The sequence below is a fragment of the Protopterus annectens genome, chromosome 13.part0, assembly GCF_019279795.1.
Source record: "Protopterus annectens isolate FY-2018-M chromosome 13.part0, PAN1.0, whole genome shotgun sequence".
Lineage (NCBI taxonomy): Eukaryota > Metazoa > Chordata > Ceratodontiformes > Protopteridae > Protopterus > Protopterus annectens.
The window spans coordinates 541,648,560-541,668,521 of NC_056747.1; the positions used below are offsets into that span (position 1 = coordinate 541,648,560).

The following is a 19,962-nucleotide window of genomic DNA, read 5'->3' on the forward strand; positions in this document are numbered from 1 at the left end:
TGGATTGCACTATAGTGGGGATCGGGAAATGGTTCCTTTCCCCACTGTAGTGTGATCTCGGAGTTAGATTAATAAAGTAGGGGGTGCAGGGGAGTTTGCCCCCCCTGCTTTACACTTTGTATTTTTTTTTCTTCGATATTAATGTTTGAAAAACAGCAAATCTGCTTTTTGATTTGCTGTTTTTCAAACATCAAGGGCTGTCAACATTTTCACTTTTGTGGTTTCGAGTCGCTCATATGAGCACTCGAACCACTGTGATTTGAGTTTTTAAAGGTAAACCGTATTTTATATCTAAAATCACAAATTAAATGTACTCCACATTTGTGACGTGATGTGACATTGTATCCTAGAAATTATGTTCAATATGTTTAATGTAAAGTATTCTTATACTGGTAGGGAATCACCAGTAAGCTTGCACTGCTACTGGGCTTCTAAGTTTTGTTCTGATTTGTTCACAACATATAGACATGTGCACCATATATTTGGGCTGACACGCTCAAATATTAGAATCATATCTTTATTGATTGCTGATTATTATTTCATAAATTAAAATGTTTATCAAAATATGATCTAGTCTGTCATTTTATTTTAAATGTTCCAAAAAAAAATTGACAAGTGCAGACTGACATCGCTACAGTCTATATACTGACAGTTCTGTCCTTGCACTTCATCTCACATTTCATACTCCTAGCTCATGCAGTGCATACTCTATAGTTATTAGGGTTGCCAGCTTTCTTTGTGGCTAAAACTGGACTAAGGTCACACCCCTTGCATCACCCATAACCCCACCCATTCCCACCTCCTCTCCCATCCATGCTCCACCCATTTTCTGACATCAAACATACTTGTTACGGATGAATTTAGCCCTGAAGCTTTGTGTAAACCAGAATTCCAGAAATGCAATGCAGTACAATGAGACTGTACAAGAAAGATAACATACAATGTTTCCTGGCCTCTGCTCTGAATGATCAAATTATAAAAAAAAACTTCCCCTTAAGTTAATTACGTTTCAGATTTACTCCTGTAAATAAATATATCAAATACAACAGTAAAGAACAGTATAGAAATGAATGTGATAGGTTAGAGAATACAAGAAGAGGACATCCATTATAAAAAGCAGTAGATAGAGAAGGGTTAGAAAAAGGGTAAAAGAATGAAAAGAAAAGGCCAGTAAAAAAGAAGGGGGCAGATAGCTGAATTACAAGCCTGTTAGTGTGTCAGTCTGAAGATATTAGGCAGGATAGTATGCTAAACATAAAACACAATAGCTACTCAGAAACGGATGTAATTCAAAATTCAAATCAGAAACAACACAGTAGCTACATAATTCAAATGCAGTTCAGAATAAATTCCAATTGGGCAATAGTATCAAACAGATCAAATATTACTTGTTAAATGCACAGTGAATAAGCATTACTTTAAACATGATATAAACAGTTGCAACATTAGAGACTGGGCAGCAGCTTACCACATTAAAGATCAACACAAATGCAGTCAGATATATGCAGAAATAAAAAAATGCTATATACAAAGGTAACAGAGCAAGCAGTTGGCTTATTATAGGACTAATTAGATGAATCTGCCTTTACACCGGGTCTGGGACTCCCGCAACTACTAACTGTCGTGCTTTTCTCAAAAAGAATACTCCATACTAGTACACAACGACTAACCTCGCACTTTCTTGTAGAATGACTCGGTTGCTCTCCTTTTCATAGCAGCGGCAGCCTCACACACACACCTCCCTCTCTGATTTTGTCCAACCATTCATTGTTGTGGTCCGCTGCGAAGTCCAAACTACAAATGTCATCTGGAGACTGGAATTCAAATTCCACCGTGTGGAAGATGAAGACGTCATGTAAACAATTTTGTCTTCTTCTGCATCTGTGCGTGCGACCAGATGCAAAGGGCATTATTAAAGTAGAACATCCTTAAAAAAAAATTTTTTTTTTAATTAAATGAAAAGATTTTATTTTTTCCGAACAGGAAAAGGCAGTCGCCATTTTCCGGACAGTGTCCCTTATTTTCCGACAGTCTGGAGTCAGGTAATGACTCTAATTATAGCCAAAAAGCTCACCGGGATTGCAGGTAATAAGGAGGGGAGAGAGAGTAAAGATGGCGCGGGAGAAACGCTTGAGACCGTGGCAGTAGCACATAAACTGGACTTCGCATGTCCAGTTTTGAATGAAATTTGTAACTGGACAATTTGTCAGAAAACTGGACAGTCCGGTCAAAAAACGGATAGCTGGCAACCCTAATAGTTATGGATGAAAAGATCTTACCTGAGAAAGTCACAGAAATGTGACCGTTTGTAGATACGTTCAGACTAAGTCCATTCATGCTTAATAACTCAATGAACTGCTATAATTCTAAAGCTTTCAGTTTTTTTAAGTGTAACTGTTATTTTTATTCATCATAATTAATACAAAAGCTGTTAGAATAGCAAATCCACAAAAATATGTTATAACATCAGACAAAAAATCTATATTGCTTTAGAAGAAAAACAATTTTCTGACTTTTAAATGTGGCATTAACATGACATTAATATGAGCCCTGCCTCTTTAAAATTCAAAATGCATTTAATTTCTTTGTTATTGAAGCCATGTCAACAAAGTAAAGACATTTTATAGGCAAGTGTCTTAATATACTTCACCCAATATTTTAAGAAATTGCTTAAACCATTAAGGCGATGGAATAATTTTAGCCAGGGAACAACATTTTTCAAAACCAGTGTTAGGAATGCAGTATTATGGAAAACTGAAAATAGTAAATGAAGGATAAAAGTGGTAGTCTGTGTGAGGGGGCAAATGCAGAAGTTTAGCTGCAGCATTCTGGTTGCATTGGTGACATAAAAGTTGTCTTGACATTTACTATTGATTGTTTGAATTAGTGGAGTCCAAGAAAGCAGCAGGTTTCTGAATAAGCACTTGTAAGAGAAGATATGATCTGGAGACAGTGGTTGAATTGTTGGATGGAAATGTACAAAGGTGGAGGGTGCAAAAAACATCTTACTGACAATTTTCAAGAATGCATGAACCGGCCATAGTCTATTCTTATACAAGGTGGGAAAATAAGCTGCTGGTTAAGTAGAATGCGTAGCTTATCCAATAAGTAGGGAAATGGACAGACAGAATGGGTCAGGTATCCCTTTTCTGTCTTTGTTAGACTACATTTCTGTTCCAAGGACAGTGAAAAGGTACTGGCGATTATAAGGGACAATAGTGATAAGAGGAAGGTGTATGAAATTAACTATGTTACCGATATCTGTGTGGTTCATTTGAAATTTGAGGAAGTTCTGTGGGTGTTGCATCATGTTGCCGTAAGGAAAGTGTAAGATGATTAGTGAAATGCAGTTGTGAATTGCAGGTAATGGCTGATATTTTGACAACTCTGTAGTATGTGCAGAAAATCCATACAACATCCAATATAGCATCTTCTAGTCTGAATCCTATCAAGGTAGCATTGTTCTGTGACAGAAACCTCAACAACAGAATCTGTGAAATTGAGTCCTTACGATCAAAGACATTCAGCATTTGTGTAATTACAGAGACCTGGTTCCAGTGTAGTGAAAGCACTCCCCTTTTTCCATTACACAGTGCTGAACATGTGTTTATCTCCACTCGCTCCTGTCGAGGAATGTGTGTTTTTATTATAAACCTCATTGTTACTTGCTAGATTTTCCTTGATACATACCTGTAACTAGTTGAAGTTTTAGTTATACTCAATAAAATTACTTATCACATTATAGCCAGTTCCAGAACCCTGTGTGTGACCCCTTCAGATCACGTAGAATACCTTAACCAGTAATAAAGTCAACATATGAAACAATGTCTGTGTTATGGGCAAATTCAACTATCCTTACATAAACTGTTAAACAGATACTAACAACAAATATTCCATCAGTTTTAGGACTTTGTGAATGCCAAGACAGTTGATCAAATTGTCCCGCTGTCCACCAGAGTTGTTAGATCTTTTTGATCTTGTCTTCACAGGTGTATCACCTAATTGCACTACCCCACTTTTTGCCACCTCTCTAGATAAATCTAATCATCTTACTGTGATCTCCCTGAGCATGAGCTTTGCTGCCTCAAATTACTCATCTTCATTCACAGATAACTCCAGAACCTGCCTGGCTCCATGGCACAGATGGGACAGAGCCATGACTGTAATCCAGGTGTGCAGGGTTAAATTAGTGGCCTTGGGATTAGAGGAGCCAAGCTACCTCTTCTGGGGTGATGGGAAGTGTTGCATACACTCAGTGCTCTTGGAAGGACACTGGACAGGTGCAGTTTCTTTGGTGTGGACTGGCAAAAACCACATCCCCTCTTTTAGAGCTGGCAGATGGAGCTGTTTGATGGCAATGTCTGTTGTGGAAATGAAGAGTTGTCTATTGCAACTGCAAGCAACTCACTGCACACTTCCTTTTCTTGCCTAGCTGTGTTTGGGATGTTAGAACTTCAGGAAAAACATCAATGCACAACCTGGGGTCTGACTAAATCATGTGCCCCCCAGGATACTGTTGCAAAAACTGTATTAATCTCATTTCTTTATATCTTCTGATGTTATAGTCACAAATGGCATAGCCTCCCAGCCAACCTTGTATATGTAGCTTCTGCATTTTACTCCCTCTTGGATAGAGGTATTTGAGGTATCCATACCGGCCCCAGTGTAAGCATATGATGGCACTACCACTTAAACTGCATTAGGAATACAAAGCTCCTGGCCATCTCTGAAAGATGTCCACTTCATCAATATAAAAGGGATTTAACACTGGTATGTAACCCCCTTGAACTTACCAGTAGGAAATGCAAGGCCAGCTATGAATGCAGCATTGCAACTAATTCAAAAGACAACCATAAGGCTTTCTTCAGCTATATTACCTCCATCTGTGACCTGGAAAACATTGCTGATATTATTGTAGACGAATTCTAGTCCAGCTTTACCTTTGCCATGCTCACATCTGTCCCACCTCATTCGACCTTGCAGCTCTTCTCCTGAAATCACTAAGATCACTTTGCATCATGTACTTTCCAAAAAAAAGTTGGGTGGTTCTTGTAATGTTCCTGGATATCTGCAGAGAGGCATGAAGTCCAATTTAAGAAAACCCTACTGTCAGTTTTTCAACCTGGGTCTCCAGATGCATTTTCAGGCTGTCAAGAACAGCTCTTGTGCATAAGGTTGGTCTTTCTACTGACCCAGGGAATTACTGACCTATTAATCTCAATAATATTACTTCCAAGGCCATATATGTATTATGGCTGAACTAATAACATATAAAGCTATGTCAAACCCAGAGCTGTTGGACATGGTACACCTAAAGAAATCCCAATCATTCTACCGGCTACATGCTCTAGGGACCTAAACCTTGTCACTACAATAAACAGGACATGCTGGAGGGATATATTCCTGTCCCAGAGACTTCCTGTACTCTGAAACAATAATCAATGAATGAAGTTAAGGTTGAGTAGGGGGTAGGGGCAAGACAAAGAAATAGTAAGTAGGGTATTAATTAATGAAAAAGTTAAAGGTTAAGTAGGAGTAATGGGAAGGTTAGTCAGGAGTCCTGCAGGAACAAAGCCAGTGTTTTTGGAGTACTGCTTGATTTTTTTTTGTAAAGTGGTAAGGAGGAGGTTAGGAGGATCTGTGGGTAGCAGATTCCATCCATGTCCTACAGTATTAGTAAAGTGAGTAAAAGAGTACTGCTTGTGTTTTTTTTTACATTTTTGGTCATTAGAAGAAGATCGAAGGAGAGGTATTGTTATAAGGGACAGAAGCGACGTTCGATATAGGTAGTTGGGGTTTTTTCAGGATTAAGTATCAGTAGAGTCGTCAGCATATTGGATGCAGGTAGCCTTTTATAACACAAACTCTCACAACAATTTCTGCAGTAAAATCAAAGTGACACTTGGGAACGAAACAAGCTGCCCATCTATGTCGAGCATAGTTCCTCATTAGCACTCTTCAAGAAAAATCTTGATGAGTGGATGGGAAATAGGAAATACACCCCAGGGATCGCTTCTGTTCGACAGTGGCACAGGAAGATAACTTTCTTGGGTGAATTAAGCCAGAGAACCTTGTTGACTAGGCATACTTAGGCCCTTGGACCGATAGCCTAGTACCTACCTATGAATCTATTATATATGTACCTTATACACCTGGATGCATGTAAGTTTGGTGTTATAAAAGGCTACTCAGCCTGGATGCTTTCTTTGAAAGGGTCATTGCCATGGATAGGGGACATACAGTCCATGGTGCCTATCTGGTCACTATCCCTCATGCTTTGATTATTGTGATAAACTCTCACAATTCATTGTTAACAATTATGTAGTTTCTTAGATAAGTAATTGTCTGACTGCTGCAGTAAAATCAAGTGACACTTGGAGCGAGAAACGTTAAAATCAAGGTATACTTCATTTATTCATTCATTCATTCATTTACTGCAGTGTTTTATACTATGGTGCTTTGTAATCACAGTAAATACTATATGAAACTACATAGGTTCATAGGTGTGTACTAGGCTAATGGCCCTGGAGCCTATATAAGCCTAGCCCAAGAAGATTCCCTGGCATCATGCCACCCAAAGTTAGTTTCCAGTGCCCCTGTCAAGCAAGGCCACTGAAGTGATCCCCGGGTTGAACGTTCTATTGCCCATCCTCTCGTCATAGGCAGTGTATTTGTAGCGTGTCTTGTTTTTGTGCAGTATATCTAGACAAAGCCGTTGCAGCCATTGAGGTCTGTGATCAACTTGGTGACAGTTAATATGGATTGCCCTTCTGCAAGAGAAGTCAAAATCAACATAAGTGATGTCATGATTAGTAGTGAAGTGATTCTAGGTCTTTGTCCGGTTCTGGTCCAGTCCACGCCCAAGCCTGTAAAATCTTTCTTACTGACAAGGTACATATGATTGGGTGAGGGGGTCAGTGATAAGACATGTGCTGGAAAATGACAGACTGTTTTTAGTTTGCATGTAGCGAAGGGAAAGGTGGGTGACATTAATGAGTTGCTTGGGATCGCGGAGACCGTTTCTGTTGTAAAGGAATAGTGGATGTGATAGGATAATTTGTGGGCTGGGACAGGACTATTTTTCTTCTTTCTGTTGAAAAATAAAAGTGTCATGTGGTGGTTGTAGTACATTTTAAGAATGGGTGGCCTTTTGTCCTGCTGGCTAATGTGGGAAATGTGGTGTGGGATGCTGAGTGCAAACATTTTTTTCATTATTATAAGTGGAAGGCACTAATGTTTAAGAAAGAAAAAAACTGACCACTCCACAGGCTAGATCTCTAGTATACTGTTCACCCCAACCAGAACCACTGCAACAGGTATTTAAATAAGTACCATCTGTATTTTTTATCTGTTGAAAAGCACAGCTGGCATTTCAAACTGCTGTTGGTGCAGTCTCAGTGATGTTCTTCTTGTTTCACTGTTGCAGTCATCACGTTTGGGTTATCTGCCTGCAGGTAGCCCTCAGTCTGCCTGAATACCAGAATCTTGGATTTCTGCATCAGATGCTGTCGCTTCTTCCATGACGTCAGGTTGTCAGGGGTATAAAACATGCAGCCGATGCCATTACATCAGCTTTTCTTGCTGTGTAGTGTCCGAAGCAGAAGCAGTTCGCAAGTGCTGGTCGGCCGCCTCCTGAAATTTTTCAGACCTGAAGTCTTCTAAAAGTTAAGTACCCCGTTGGGGATCCTTTTTTCTTGCTGTAACCAATGTCAGCAAAAATTAATAATTGTCTTGTCTGTGGAAAGCAAATACCTCACAGAGATTTTCATTCTTACCGTGTCACCTGTTTAGGCCCAGACCACAACGTTACTCGCTGTTGGTTTTGTGCCTTGTTCAGCGCCCGAACTATTCATCGTCGGGTTATTTTTGTCGCTAAATTCTTTAGCTATCACCGTATTCCAAAATGGCTTCGATAAGGCATCCGACTACTCATCTTCCAAAAAAACAGAAGGATAAAGACAGAGACCGATCGCATAGGTCCAAAACTGCCGATGATGCTTCCGTTAAACTAATTGCCAGTCCGCCAGTACTCAGTGAGGTGCTTTCGCAGCCCCTGATACCCGCTTCTACAGATTGACAGGCCTCTACTGAGACCCATTCGGAGTCCGGTATGCCACGAGATGCATCTTCGACTAATGAGCCTGTGGATGTCTCTACCTTGGATTGGTCCGGAGCCACTGTGCAGGCACCAGCTTCTGAGGGTGTATTCAGGCCTTCCGATTTTCATATTAACCCGACGACTTCATTTCAAACCAAAAATACCGAATTTCTCAGGTTTAGAGTTCACACTGCGCCTAGGAAACCGATGACCAAAGCACATTCTCAGGCCCACATGCCACAAAAACAAATGCTTAGAATGGCTGAAGACCTTGTTACTTTAATTAGAGGAAGTCTGCCTTCCCCCTCAAAAAGACCAAGAACTGATTTTCCTTCTGATTCTTCAGATCATGAGTCTGATAACTCTGACCCTTCTGATTACCAGGACATACCCTTATCTACCTATGAGAATTCTGATGCAGAGGATTCCATTCCCTCTGCTTCCCCACCAGAAGATTTTTCTTTTGGTGAAACCCTGCATACCCTTAGAGAGCATTTCCGCTGGGAGAGCCAGGACTACTCTGTCCAAAAAGAGACTCTGGAAATTTTTAAACTTGCTGTGCACAGGCCTCTAGCTATCCCTCCTGTTTTGGAAATTGTAGATGTCTTCTTGGAATCCTTACCCCTGATACTTTGCCTCCAGCTCCCAGGAAACCTGACGGGTACTACAGAGTACCTGACTTCCACAAATTCCTCTTTAAGATAAGAATCCTGCTGCAGATCCGGAGACCATTTCCCAGGGACCTAAAGGCATTAAGGCTACAACAGCCAAAAATCCAATCCCTTCAGACAGGGATTCTAGGGCTTTAGACAGATGGGGTAAGAAGGTATACACCTCTGCTACTCTCGCCATCAGGGCTTTAAATTGCCAGTTTCATATGTTAAAATATCAGCAACATATTATGGAGCTAATTAAACAGAAAATTATGTTGATTCCTGATTGTGCAAAACATAAGGATTTACAAGAGTTAATGCATTCTGCTAACCAAGTTGGAAAACATACTTTGCAATGTGGTTTTGATGCCTTAGAAGCATCTTGCAGGGCTGCTGTCACTGGGTCTGTTCTTAGAAGGCATGCTTGGCTTAAGGAACAAACCTTGCCAGACCATGTCAAAGCAAAATTACTAGAGGCACCATTAAACCAAGAACTTCTATTTGGCAATAAAGCAGAAGTTGTCCTCAAAAGGATGGAGGAAAAAGTTAAATCTATGCAAACTGTTAAATATTTCCTTCAGGTGCAGCCACCTACATTCAGTAGGCATTGGCCTTCAAGAACTGGTCTTTTACAGGCACTCCCAGACCTTCTCAGTCCAAACCCAGGGGCAGCAGACCACCAAGACTACAGTCTCAGGGTATGCACAGATTTAAACAATGGAGTGCTCCTACCTCTAAAACAGGGAGTAGTAAGCTGCCATCCTATGGTAAAATCTCACAATGACTTATCCTTAACTCTTCCAAGCCTTGCCCAAGTACTTGCACCTTTAGGAGGAAAACTTGCCCTGCATGCAAAAAACTGGGAGTACATTACCCAGGACAGATGGATTTTAAACATGGTTTCCCAGGGATGCAGATTCTACTTCCACTCACTGCCATCCCCAAGCGGATGGCCAGACCTCCCCCCAAACCAGTGGGTGGAGGTCCAAAAGCAAGTACTTTCCCTTCTCAGTATCAAGGCTATTCATCATGTCCCAGCAGAGCAATGGGGGCAAGGTTTTTATTCCAGACTGTTTCTAGTACTCAGAAAAGAAAACTCTTGGCACCCTATCATGGATCTGTCTATTCTCAACACCTTTCTGGTGGTTCCAAAATTCAGAATGCTTACTCTCCAACAGCTGCTTCCTATGCTAGCCATGGACTCCTGGCTAGCCACCCTAGACTTAAAAGAAGCTTATCTGCACATCCCCATAAGGGAATCTTGCAGGAAATATGTACGTTTCAGAGCAGGCTCTATGCACTATCACTTCTCTGCACTCTACTGTGCCCAGGGTATTCACAAAATGCCTAACTCCAGCCATTGCATATTGCAGGCAGGAAAAATTCAAATTTACCCATACCTGGATGACTGCCTGATTCAGGCGGACAGTTAGGAATTTCTACAGCACCTGTCATTTGTAAAGAGACTTCTAACCTCACTGGGGTACACCATTAACAAAAAGAAAACACATCTGGTACCCAGCCAACAGATTGTATTCCTGGGAGCAAGCTTGAACACAACTTCCCAGATGGCTTTCCTTACTCCAGAAAAACAAATGTATTTGACAAACTACTTCAATCTACTGGCCACCAAAACCCAGCTATCTGCAAGAAAAATACTTCAAGCCCTAGGGTTCATGGCCTCTTCCATGCTACTAATTCCATATGCAAGACTTTATACGAGGAAACTTGTACTTAAAAAGTCTCTGGTGTCAACATTCTCAGGACCTGGAAACAATGATTCCTATAATTCCTTGCCTAAGGACAGAGTTCCTTTGGTGGGCAGAGGCCTACTACCACAACAAGGGACTCCCTTTCACTCAACCCCCTGCTGCCCAAACCCTAACAACAGATGCATCAGACTATACATGGGGGGGCTCACATGGCAGGCCAATGCATTCAAGGCAAATGGAGCCCAAAACAAATGCACCTGCATATCAATAAAAAAAATATTAGCTGTACAGAATGCTCTGACAGCCTTCAAATGCCTTATTCTTCTAGGACAACTATTGGTAAAGACAGACAACACCATAGTTATGTGGTACATAAACAAGCAGGAGGGAACTCATTCCTACCCTCTCTGCAGATTAGCCATGGCTCTTTGGAACACAGCCTTCAGCAACCAAGTGTACCTGCAAGTTCAATTCCTGCCAGGTAAACTAAATTCACTGGCAGACGACTTAAGCAGAAATTTAATGGACCCACACGAGTGGAACTGGAACCCAAAATATTCAACCTTCAGAGGCACAGGTGAGGGGCACCAGAGGTGGACCTCTTTGCTTCCCCTCAGGGCTATCAATTGAGCAAATATTGCACCAGAACTCCCCATTGCCAAGCATGGAAAGAGGATGCCCTGTCTTTTATATGGGAAAACCTCTCAATCTATGCCTTCCCCCTCTGCCCCCCCTCTCAAAGGTTCTACTAAAAAATAAACAGGACAAGCCAAGGACAATCCTGATTGCACTAGACTGGTCACGCCAGCACTGGTACACTCTTTTGTGCAGTCTGGCAGTAGTGCCACCATGGCACCTGCCTCAGACCCCTTCCCTGTTGTCCCAACAGGAGGGCCAGATTTTGCATCCTCGGCTATAGACCCTGAACACAACAGCCTGGCTCATCCCCTGAGCTCATCACCAGTAACCCCCTGTAAACAGGTGGTGGATGTCATCCTTGAGGCAAGGAGGCCTAGTACTAGAAAATCCTACTCGGAAATCCTACTCGGAATAGTGGAAAAGATACTGTTCTTGGAGCCAGTCTCAGGGAATGGGCACAAATGTGCCCAGCTTACCTCATATACTAGATTACTTAACAGAAATGCTCCACAAAGGCCTATCCTTCTCTTCAGTTAAGATTTATGCCTCTGCCATCTCAGCTCATTATAATACTGAGCTACTCCTCTTCTCTCATCCTCTGATCAAACAGTTCCAGAGAGGAGTCAAAAATTTAAGGCTCACCAGGAGAGCTCCCACTCCAGCCTGGGACCTTAACTTTGTATTGGAAAAGCTCACGCGTCCGCCCTTTGAACCTGCTGCTACAGCAGAGTTAAAATTCATGTCCTGGAAAACAGCTTTACTTCTAGCCATCACTTCAGCAAGAAGAGTGTCCGAATTGCAGGCCCTTATGGCCGTGGAACCCTTCATTATCTTCCATGCGGACAAGGTTTCCCTCAGGACTAACCCATCTTTTATGCCCAAGGTGGTATCTAGTGTGGCTTTAAAGCAATCCATTCATTTGCCAACCTTCTTCCCTAATCCTCAAAATAAAGGGGAAAGGATTCTGCACTCCCTGGACATGCACAGGCAGCTCAGGTTCTATCTGGACAGGACTAAGCCTTTCAGAAAATTTGACCAGCTGCTAATCAGCTTTGCTGCAGGGGCAGAGAGCAAGGCCATTTCAAAGTAAACCATTTCTAAATTGATAGCATACTGCATCCATTTCTGCTACAAACACCATGAGAAACCTACCCCACAGGGGATCAGGACACATTCCACTAGGGCTACATCATCCTCTACAGCATTTCTCACGGGAGTCCCTACCAGGGACATCCTGGAGCTCTATGCACAATTTCACCAAGCATTACCACTTACCTTTCTTTTCTAAATCCAGAGCTGGATTTGCCACAGCAGTCTTACAGGGCCTGCTTGCCAGCCCTAATGCTTCTTGACTGCCTCCACCCATCCTTAGCTTTGGGAATCAACCCAAATGTTATGACTGCAACAGTGAAACACAAAGAACATGGTACAGTTGTGTACACTTACCATAAATGTAGATATTCAAGTGTATTCACTGTTGCAGTCCTGGTTACCCTCCCTCCACCCCCCCCCCGACTTCTCTTTACTTCTACATATCCTTTTGGTTTGGCATATCTTATATAATTGGTATTTGCTTTTTGCTGGGGGGTTTTCACACCATGTAATTGCTTCCAATCTTGGGGGCTCCTGATGTCTGGGGCAAGAAAAGCTGATGTAATGGTGTCGGCTGCATGTTTTATACCCCTGACGACCTGACATCATGGAAGATGCGACAGCATCCGAAGCAGAAATCCAAGACTCCGGTATTCATGCCGACTGATGGCTACCTGCAGGCAGATAACCCAAATGTGATGACTGCAACAGTGAATACACTCAAACATCTACATTTATGGTAAGTGTACACAACTACTTTTCATCGCAACCATGCTCATGCTTTGTGTCCCAATGACAGATATGTATTTCATTTTTGTACATTTTCCACAAATTATATTTTTGGTATTATTTTGATTAGTTTTATTTTGTTTCTTGGTTGATTTAGGGTGTAACCTGACCATGAACTGTTCTACAACATGTCCTCATCTATTCAAGATTCATGTTTTTTTTTTTCAATTTTGGTCAAGAAGATCTTTAATCCAACATTTGGCTTTACAGGTCCATTTCTGGGCAGAAGTTATACTCTTCCGTCTGTAGCCTTGTAATGAAATACTCATTTCTTTTGAAGTTTTTCTTTTTGTTATACACTGTGTATGTTAGTACAGTAAGCGCATAATGGATTTGGACTAATAATTGTAGCTGAAAGGAGTCCATGGACCTGGTTTGGAGCCTGTTTTTTTTTTACTTAGCCAGTTTAAAATATACCTTATTAGTATCCAAACTTTTTTATATCATTGTAATAACATGCTGGGTGTTTATGGTGGGATTCAAACTTGAGGCCTTTAGTACTAGCATGTTAAGTAGCCTAATGCTAATGTTAATATCTTTGGCTTTGGTCATCAATCTTAAGTGGTCCTGTTTAAATGAGTTCACTCGGTCAAAATTAGAATAAAAAACAGGAAGAGGTATTCATACAAGTGTAGTATTCTTCTAAAACCCTGTGCTGGGATTTAAACTCTGGACATTTATATTACCCAGAGGCTACCCACATTAGTGCATTAAGTGCCATCAGTCACCATATGATGAAGTGATGTATTGCAGGATTGATTGAATACGTGTGTGTTGAGGGGTGAGAGGCAGGCATTTGTTTCTGGACTGTATCATCAGTGAAAATGTTTCTATGACTTTCTTACTTTATCTCTTCAAAGTTAAAGCATGTTTGAGTAAATCACAGGAGTCTACATGAGAGTAGAATGTGATCCCCTCCCCCATGGTGATGCATTCTGTGGCCTTCCCCAAAGGGGAAGAGGGCGTGAGTATCACTAGAGATGTGTTTCACTGGTTCACAGCCTTCCTTCTCTAGTTCTCTTATGTTATTCATTAGGGAAGTACTTAAGTAAATTCCTACAGCCTGCTTAGACTTGCAAGTTTGGCCAAGCTGAAGAAAGTCTTAAAAAAGGGCATCTACCTCAGAAAGCATTCAGTTGACACTTCTCACAGTACTGTTCTTACAAATGTTTTGAAAAACTGAAAAGAAAGCAGAAAGTTGAACAGGCACTCTGTGGTGTTGGTTAGAGAATTACTTGCTTCCTGCCTGTTGCTATAGTCGCTACATCTTTGGTTATTGTGTAGCGTATGACTGGAATGATATCGACAATACTGAAGCAAAAAAGGGAAGCCAATGGGAGTATCAGGTTAGTTTTGAGACGCTCAGCATTTCTGTTAGGTAGTTTGTATTAACATATTTGTGCAGCAGAGGTGTTTGCATATGTCTGGATGCTGTATAATTTAACTGTATGAAACCTCAGGGTGTAACTAACTGCAAGTTTGTCCTTCCGCTCATGTGGTGTGTACAAGTCTGCTTGGCTTTATCATACACCAAATTGAGCAACTTGACTTTTATCAGGTATGCGTACTTATTTGGATGGAATGTGAATTTCATACAGCAGAAAGGAAATTGCTCATATTTGTTTGTAAGGAAGGTGACACAGTTCTTAAATCCGGTTTAATTCTCTATCAAAGATTGTATTTGTGTAAATACATGGAACAAATTAACACATACTGAGCCAGCTTTGTTTTGCTTTGTTGTATTGTATGTGGTATCATTGTTCCTGCTTGGCATGTATATATCTGCTTGCAAATGTTTTCTTTTGTCCTAGTTTATGTACTGCTGCTGCTTTTGCAGTAGTTTCCTGTACATAAGCATTTTGTTTATTTACTTTATTTAAAATTGCACAAAGAGTTAGAAAAAATGCTAATCCAGGATGGGCCTATTTCTGATATAACCAGAGTAACATGCACAGGTATGATTTCATTACTCATTAAATCGTACTCGCCGTAGACCACCCAAGCATACCCAGTTATATAAATTCCTGTACAGTATACAAAATATCAGTTCATATTTGCTATTAACATTTCACATAATCGGGTAATCATGCATGGAATTAAGACAAATTAGCTTTTTGAAATTATACATCTGTCAAGCAGCATTTTGGGGGTTATATTAATAACACAAAACTTCATATCGCAGAACTTTTCCAGAAAAAAAAATCATTTTAGTTAAAGATTTAGGATATGAAGTATTCTTGTATGACCTGTATAAACTATTAGACAGTCTGTGCTTTTATGTCCAAGTAAAACTGGCAGTGGTTAGTATATTACATATTGTAATTTAGACTAATTTTCATGTATATTACAAAAACACAGACCAAACTAGGTAGTTATGCTCAAAATCATCAGTACGCAAACTGGCCTTTGTAGATTGTATACTATTTATCTGCCAAAATTAGTCTCATCTTTTACCCGGTTACCATGATTTGAAAACTGAACTGTTTGGATCTGACTATGAACAAAATACAAGCACAGTGCAGTATGTGTAAGCAGGGAAGTTCTCCTGAAACATGGAGCATCAGAATCTGTGTTTTGTTTCAATATTCATTATCCATTAATTTTGGATTTTGTTGCATGTTTTTTGTTGGAGGTTGCAGCCCTCTGTTGCACTTCAGAAAAAGAAAAAACAGGTAAAACATTATCTAGCTTTTAATGAAGTGATTCCACAGTTCATGCCTGGTGGCCATGTAGTTATCTGTAGAACATACAGACATTATCCATTTCAAATCCTAACATTAATTTGTGTTATCTGTTTTTTGATCATTGGATCTTTGTTATAGGTATGGTGTTTCCTCTTGAGTGTGTACTTGTGAAGCACAGTTTTCCTCTTTGTCCGATTTGCAAACCTTAACCCAGAATACATTTCACACAGTTGAAAACTGGCTCGCAAATCACCGCTTGCTTCTAAACACCAACAAAACTAAATTACTTCTCTTCATCCCAACTAGTAGGTCCACCCCTCTCCCCTTATCCATAACATCCAACAATGGCTCCTCTGTCACCCCTGACACCCATACCAAACTCCTAGGGGTAATAGTTGACAATAATCTCAAATTTGACTTGCACATCAACAAAACTATCAAAACCATCAGTAAGAAGCTTGGATCACTATATAGGAATAAATCCTTCCTAACCCTATTAGCTTGGTCTGCTACCGCCTGCTCCCATCTACTCTCTACCCCTCCCCTATTCTCACTAACCTGAGCAAAATGGAACTAAACAAACTCACTCACTGCTATAACCATATTGCCAGTGGCTCCTCATACAAGACCCATCACTGCCAAAACCTTAATCTCCTAGGTTGGCTCGAAATACATACTTTAACACAGTTCAACCAGCTTATTGTCACCCACAAAATACTATACAAACCTGAAAATACTCCAGCACTTACAAACATCATAAAACCATATAATAATACCAGACCACCAACAAATTATTGGTCCAAACTCCGAAAGCTTCTAATTCAGCTGGATACTCCCTGTTTGCCAACTTCTTTGGAAAAACATGGAACTCTGTCTCAGTTAACCTTACTCTGGAACCCTCGCTAAGCCTTTTTAAAAAAGGCCTCAAACAATATCTTAGGACACACTGGCTCTGTCCCTGTACCAGCGCCTGTTTTAACCATCTCTTCATTCAGTAATGCGTGCCGCTTTGATCTTGTTTTAGCACTGTTATCATTCTCTTCTGATTGTTGTACAGCACAAATCGTGACGTTCCCTTCTTAAAGACTACATTGTATATCAATTGTAAATAGGTTTGTCTCATTAGTGTTTTTACTTTTTTTCCTCTTTATCTAGGTAAATACCCATTTTGCGGTTTATATAGTTTTTGCGTATGATCATTGTTTTTTTTACCCTAATATATATATTGTAAACACTGTCAATCTTGTGTAGTTCCTCCTAGGGGATGACTTTTTGTATGCACTTTGCATATATTCATGTTTTATAAATGGTTTTGTTTATACTTGTAACTTGGAGTTTTTCTCCCCGGGCCTCCGCTGAAAATGGACATGTATCCAGTTTGACTATCCCTGTCAAAAAATGTAAAATAACATAAATAAAAAATAAATACATTTTGTGCATAGATGCACATTATTCTTACCATTGTGTTACGTTACTGCATTTTAAGTCAAGAAGAGTGTAACAGTCCATAGCCAACCTGTTATATCGGTGAGGTTTCTGAAGATGGTTTTGAGAATGATGGATGAGAGGTCCTTTCTTTTCAAAGTCCAGTAGGGAAGGCACAAAAAAGCAGGTTGGGGACATAAGCCTCACTGTTGTAGTTACCAAGCTTCAGGTCTGTTTAGTTTAAAAGCAATGCTGTTTTTCTCCCGTCAAGGTGCTTACAGCAGAAGGGCTTTGGCAAGTAGCACATTGGATGAAACGTCCATTACCATTCAGTTACCTACTAAGATGGAGCTCCATTTTAATTCCTTTTTATACCCAGTGACATGCCAAGGGATAGTCTACAGAACTGTCTTTTGTGCAGTAGTGTACATTTTCCAGACTTGTGTTAAACATGTCTGATGGTCTCATCATGATGACTGTGGTGGATCTGTTCTTTCGTTCATGGATTTTTCGGGAGGGCTATTCCGGGAGAAAAATTGCAGACTTTTTCTTGTATCCCACAGCATTACCTATCTGTCTATATATATATATATATATATATATATATATATATATATATATATCTACACACACACACACACACATATATATATATATATATATATAGAGATATAGATATAGATATATATATATATATATAGATATAGATATAGATATATATATATAGATATAGATATATAGATATATACAAATACATAAAAACATACAGAGGTTCACAGGTGTGTACTAGGCTAATGGCCGTGGAGCCTATATAAGCCTAGCCCAAGAAGATTTTCAGGCATCATGCCGGCCAAAGTTAGTACCCAGTGCCCCTGTCCAGCTAGGCCACTGAAGTGATCCCCGGGGTGAACTTCCTATTGCCCATCCACTCGTCAAGATTTCTCTTAGAGGGCCAGTGAAGTGCTCTGCTTGACATGAATGGGAAGTTTGTTCCAGAGTATGGGAAGCCTCTGGGTTGGGAACCTGTCCCTCCAGCATGTTCTGTTTCTTGTGGTAATGAGGTTTAGGTCCCTAGAGCATGGGAAGCCTCTGGGTTAAGAACCTGTCCCACCAGCATGTTCTGTTTCTTGTGGTAATGAGGTTTAGGTCCCTAGAGCGTGTGGCACTGAGGGATTGGGATTTCTTTAGGTGTAACATATCTAGCAGCTCTGGGTCAGACATGGCTTTGTAGGTCAAGCAGAGATCGCCTTTAAGTAGATGATAAGAGACAGAGTATAACTGGCGTTTTTTGAGTCTGTCCATATAGGGCATGTGTCTAAGACCTAAGATCCTCTTAATGAGGTATTTTTGTGGCCTTTCAAGTTGTTGTAGGTGTAACAACCGTACCCTGACCCAGCAATCAAGGAGCATCAATCCTCACCACTAACATCAGGGAGGTCGTCTCCTAGAAGAGGAAAGGATAACTAATACACACAGTAAAGTACAATTTCCCTTAAGTGCACACAGAGATCACAGTCAGTCTGGGGCTGGCTGCTCCCTTGCTCACCAGGTCCCCAATAAGACTCCCCACTGGCACAGCTATAGGGTAAAGGTCTCAGCCTAACTGGGCAAGCTAGAACCTCCAGTACTCTCTCTGTCCAACCAGTGCTTTGTGTCCCTGCCCAAGTAGCTGACACAACACACACACAGACTTTGAGATAAGTATTTATACAACTTCACAGACACTCCTGGGAAAGGCTGACACAGATTGTCCAGCTGTGCCCCTTTACCCAGACTATACTGTAGTAATTACTGCCACCACCCAGTTAATAATATCAGCTACTAAAAGGCCCTTAAAAGGGTGTCCAATTATTACTGTGCAATATTAATTTCCAATGGTAATGTGACTATACAGTCTAAGGCTTATTGGAAGGGCTTAGACAGTAAACTCTAAATATATAACGTTCTCCAAAGCATATTTTATCTCTACAGAAAGCAGCCACAGGTAGAAGGTTTTGAAAATATTTAATAATAAATAATTAAAACACAAGACAAATCTACTACACCATAGAGATATCTTAAAGAGTTCACAGATCACGCAAAAACTTAAAATAATACAGTAGGGCAGGTCTGGTTTCAAAGAAAAATACCTAGTTCATCTTTACTAGCTTTAACTATTCCTACAATATATCACAGTACTAAAAACTTACATGTGAGCATAAGCAGAGTGCTGATAAGTTAGATGTCCAAGATCAAAATGCTTCCAGGTCTCTTGTGAGAAATAGTATTTAAACATTACTAACAAACATGTCTCTAAGGCCCTCCCATAATTACATCATTTTTGACACTTAGGTTTTCCCACTATTTATATTGCATCATCTTAACACCTGGTCTGAGTTCTCAGGCTACAAACTGTATCATTTAGCAGTCTAACCCCTCCTCAGAAACTTACAATGATACACGACATTTCACGTGTATATGCTAACAGAAACTAAAGCAATGAAACACCTTCCACATTTAAATTCTAGTCATAAACTTTAGTCTTAAAACAGTGGGCATGAAATCTTCATCCAGCCGCCATCGGGCCAAATTCTAACATGAAAGGATACAACATACTTCACTTGGCAAGTGTGCAATGTTGTCATATTTTTCAGTTCCACATTTCACAGTGTTTTCTTACATTTAAAAACACAAGCCTGTATTTTACATTTATTTATACAGTTGATAGAATTAGATATCAAATTCTATTTAACTAAGCTGGCAGCCTTCGCCCATATCTCCCCAATCGTTACAGTAGGTGTCTAGTGAGGTACATACGAAATGGGGCATATTCTATAATAGGTCTAATGATGGACGAGTAGAGAGGGATTATGACCTCTTTCTTCCTGGAT

General features: G+C 40.3%; 1 protein-coding gene across 2 annotated transcripts in view; it reads left to right on the plus strand.

Moving 5' to 3' along the window:
- The window catches only part of LIMK1 (LIM domain kinase 1), a 1,196,288-nt gene that overhangs the window by 390,069 nt on the left and 786,257 nt on the right, over positions 1-19,962 (plus strand). The window contains exon 1 of one of the 2 annotated variants that reach the window (XM_044054186.1): positions 14,029-14,329. The exons of the other annotated variant lie outside the window; for it this stretch is intronic. Within the exon in view, the coding sequence (XP_043910121.1) occupies positions 14,271-14,329 (59 nt within the window). The 5' untranslated portion in view covers positions 14,029-14,270. Of the gene's footprint in view, positions 1-14,028; positions 14,330-19,962 lie in introns of those variants that run through there. 2 annotated transcript variants of the gene reach the window in all.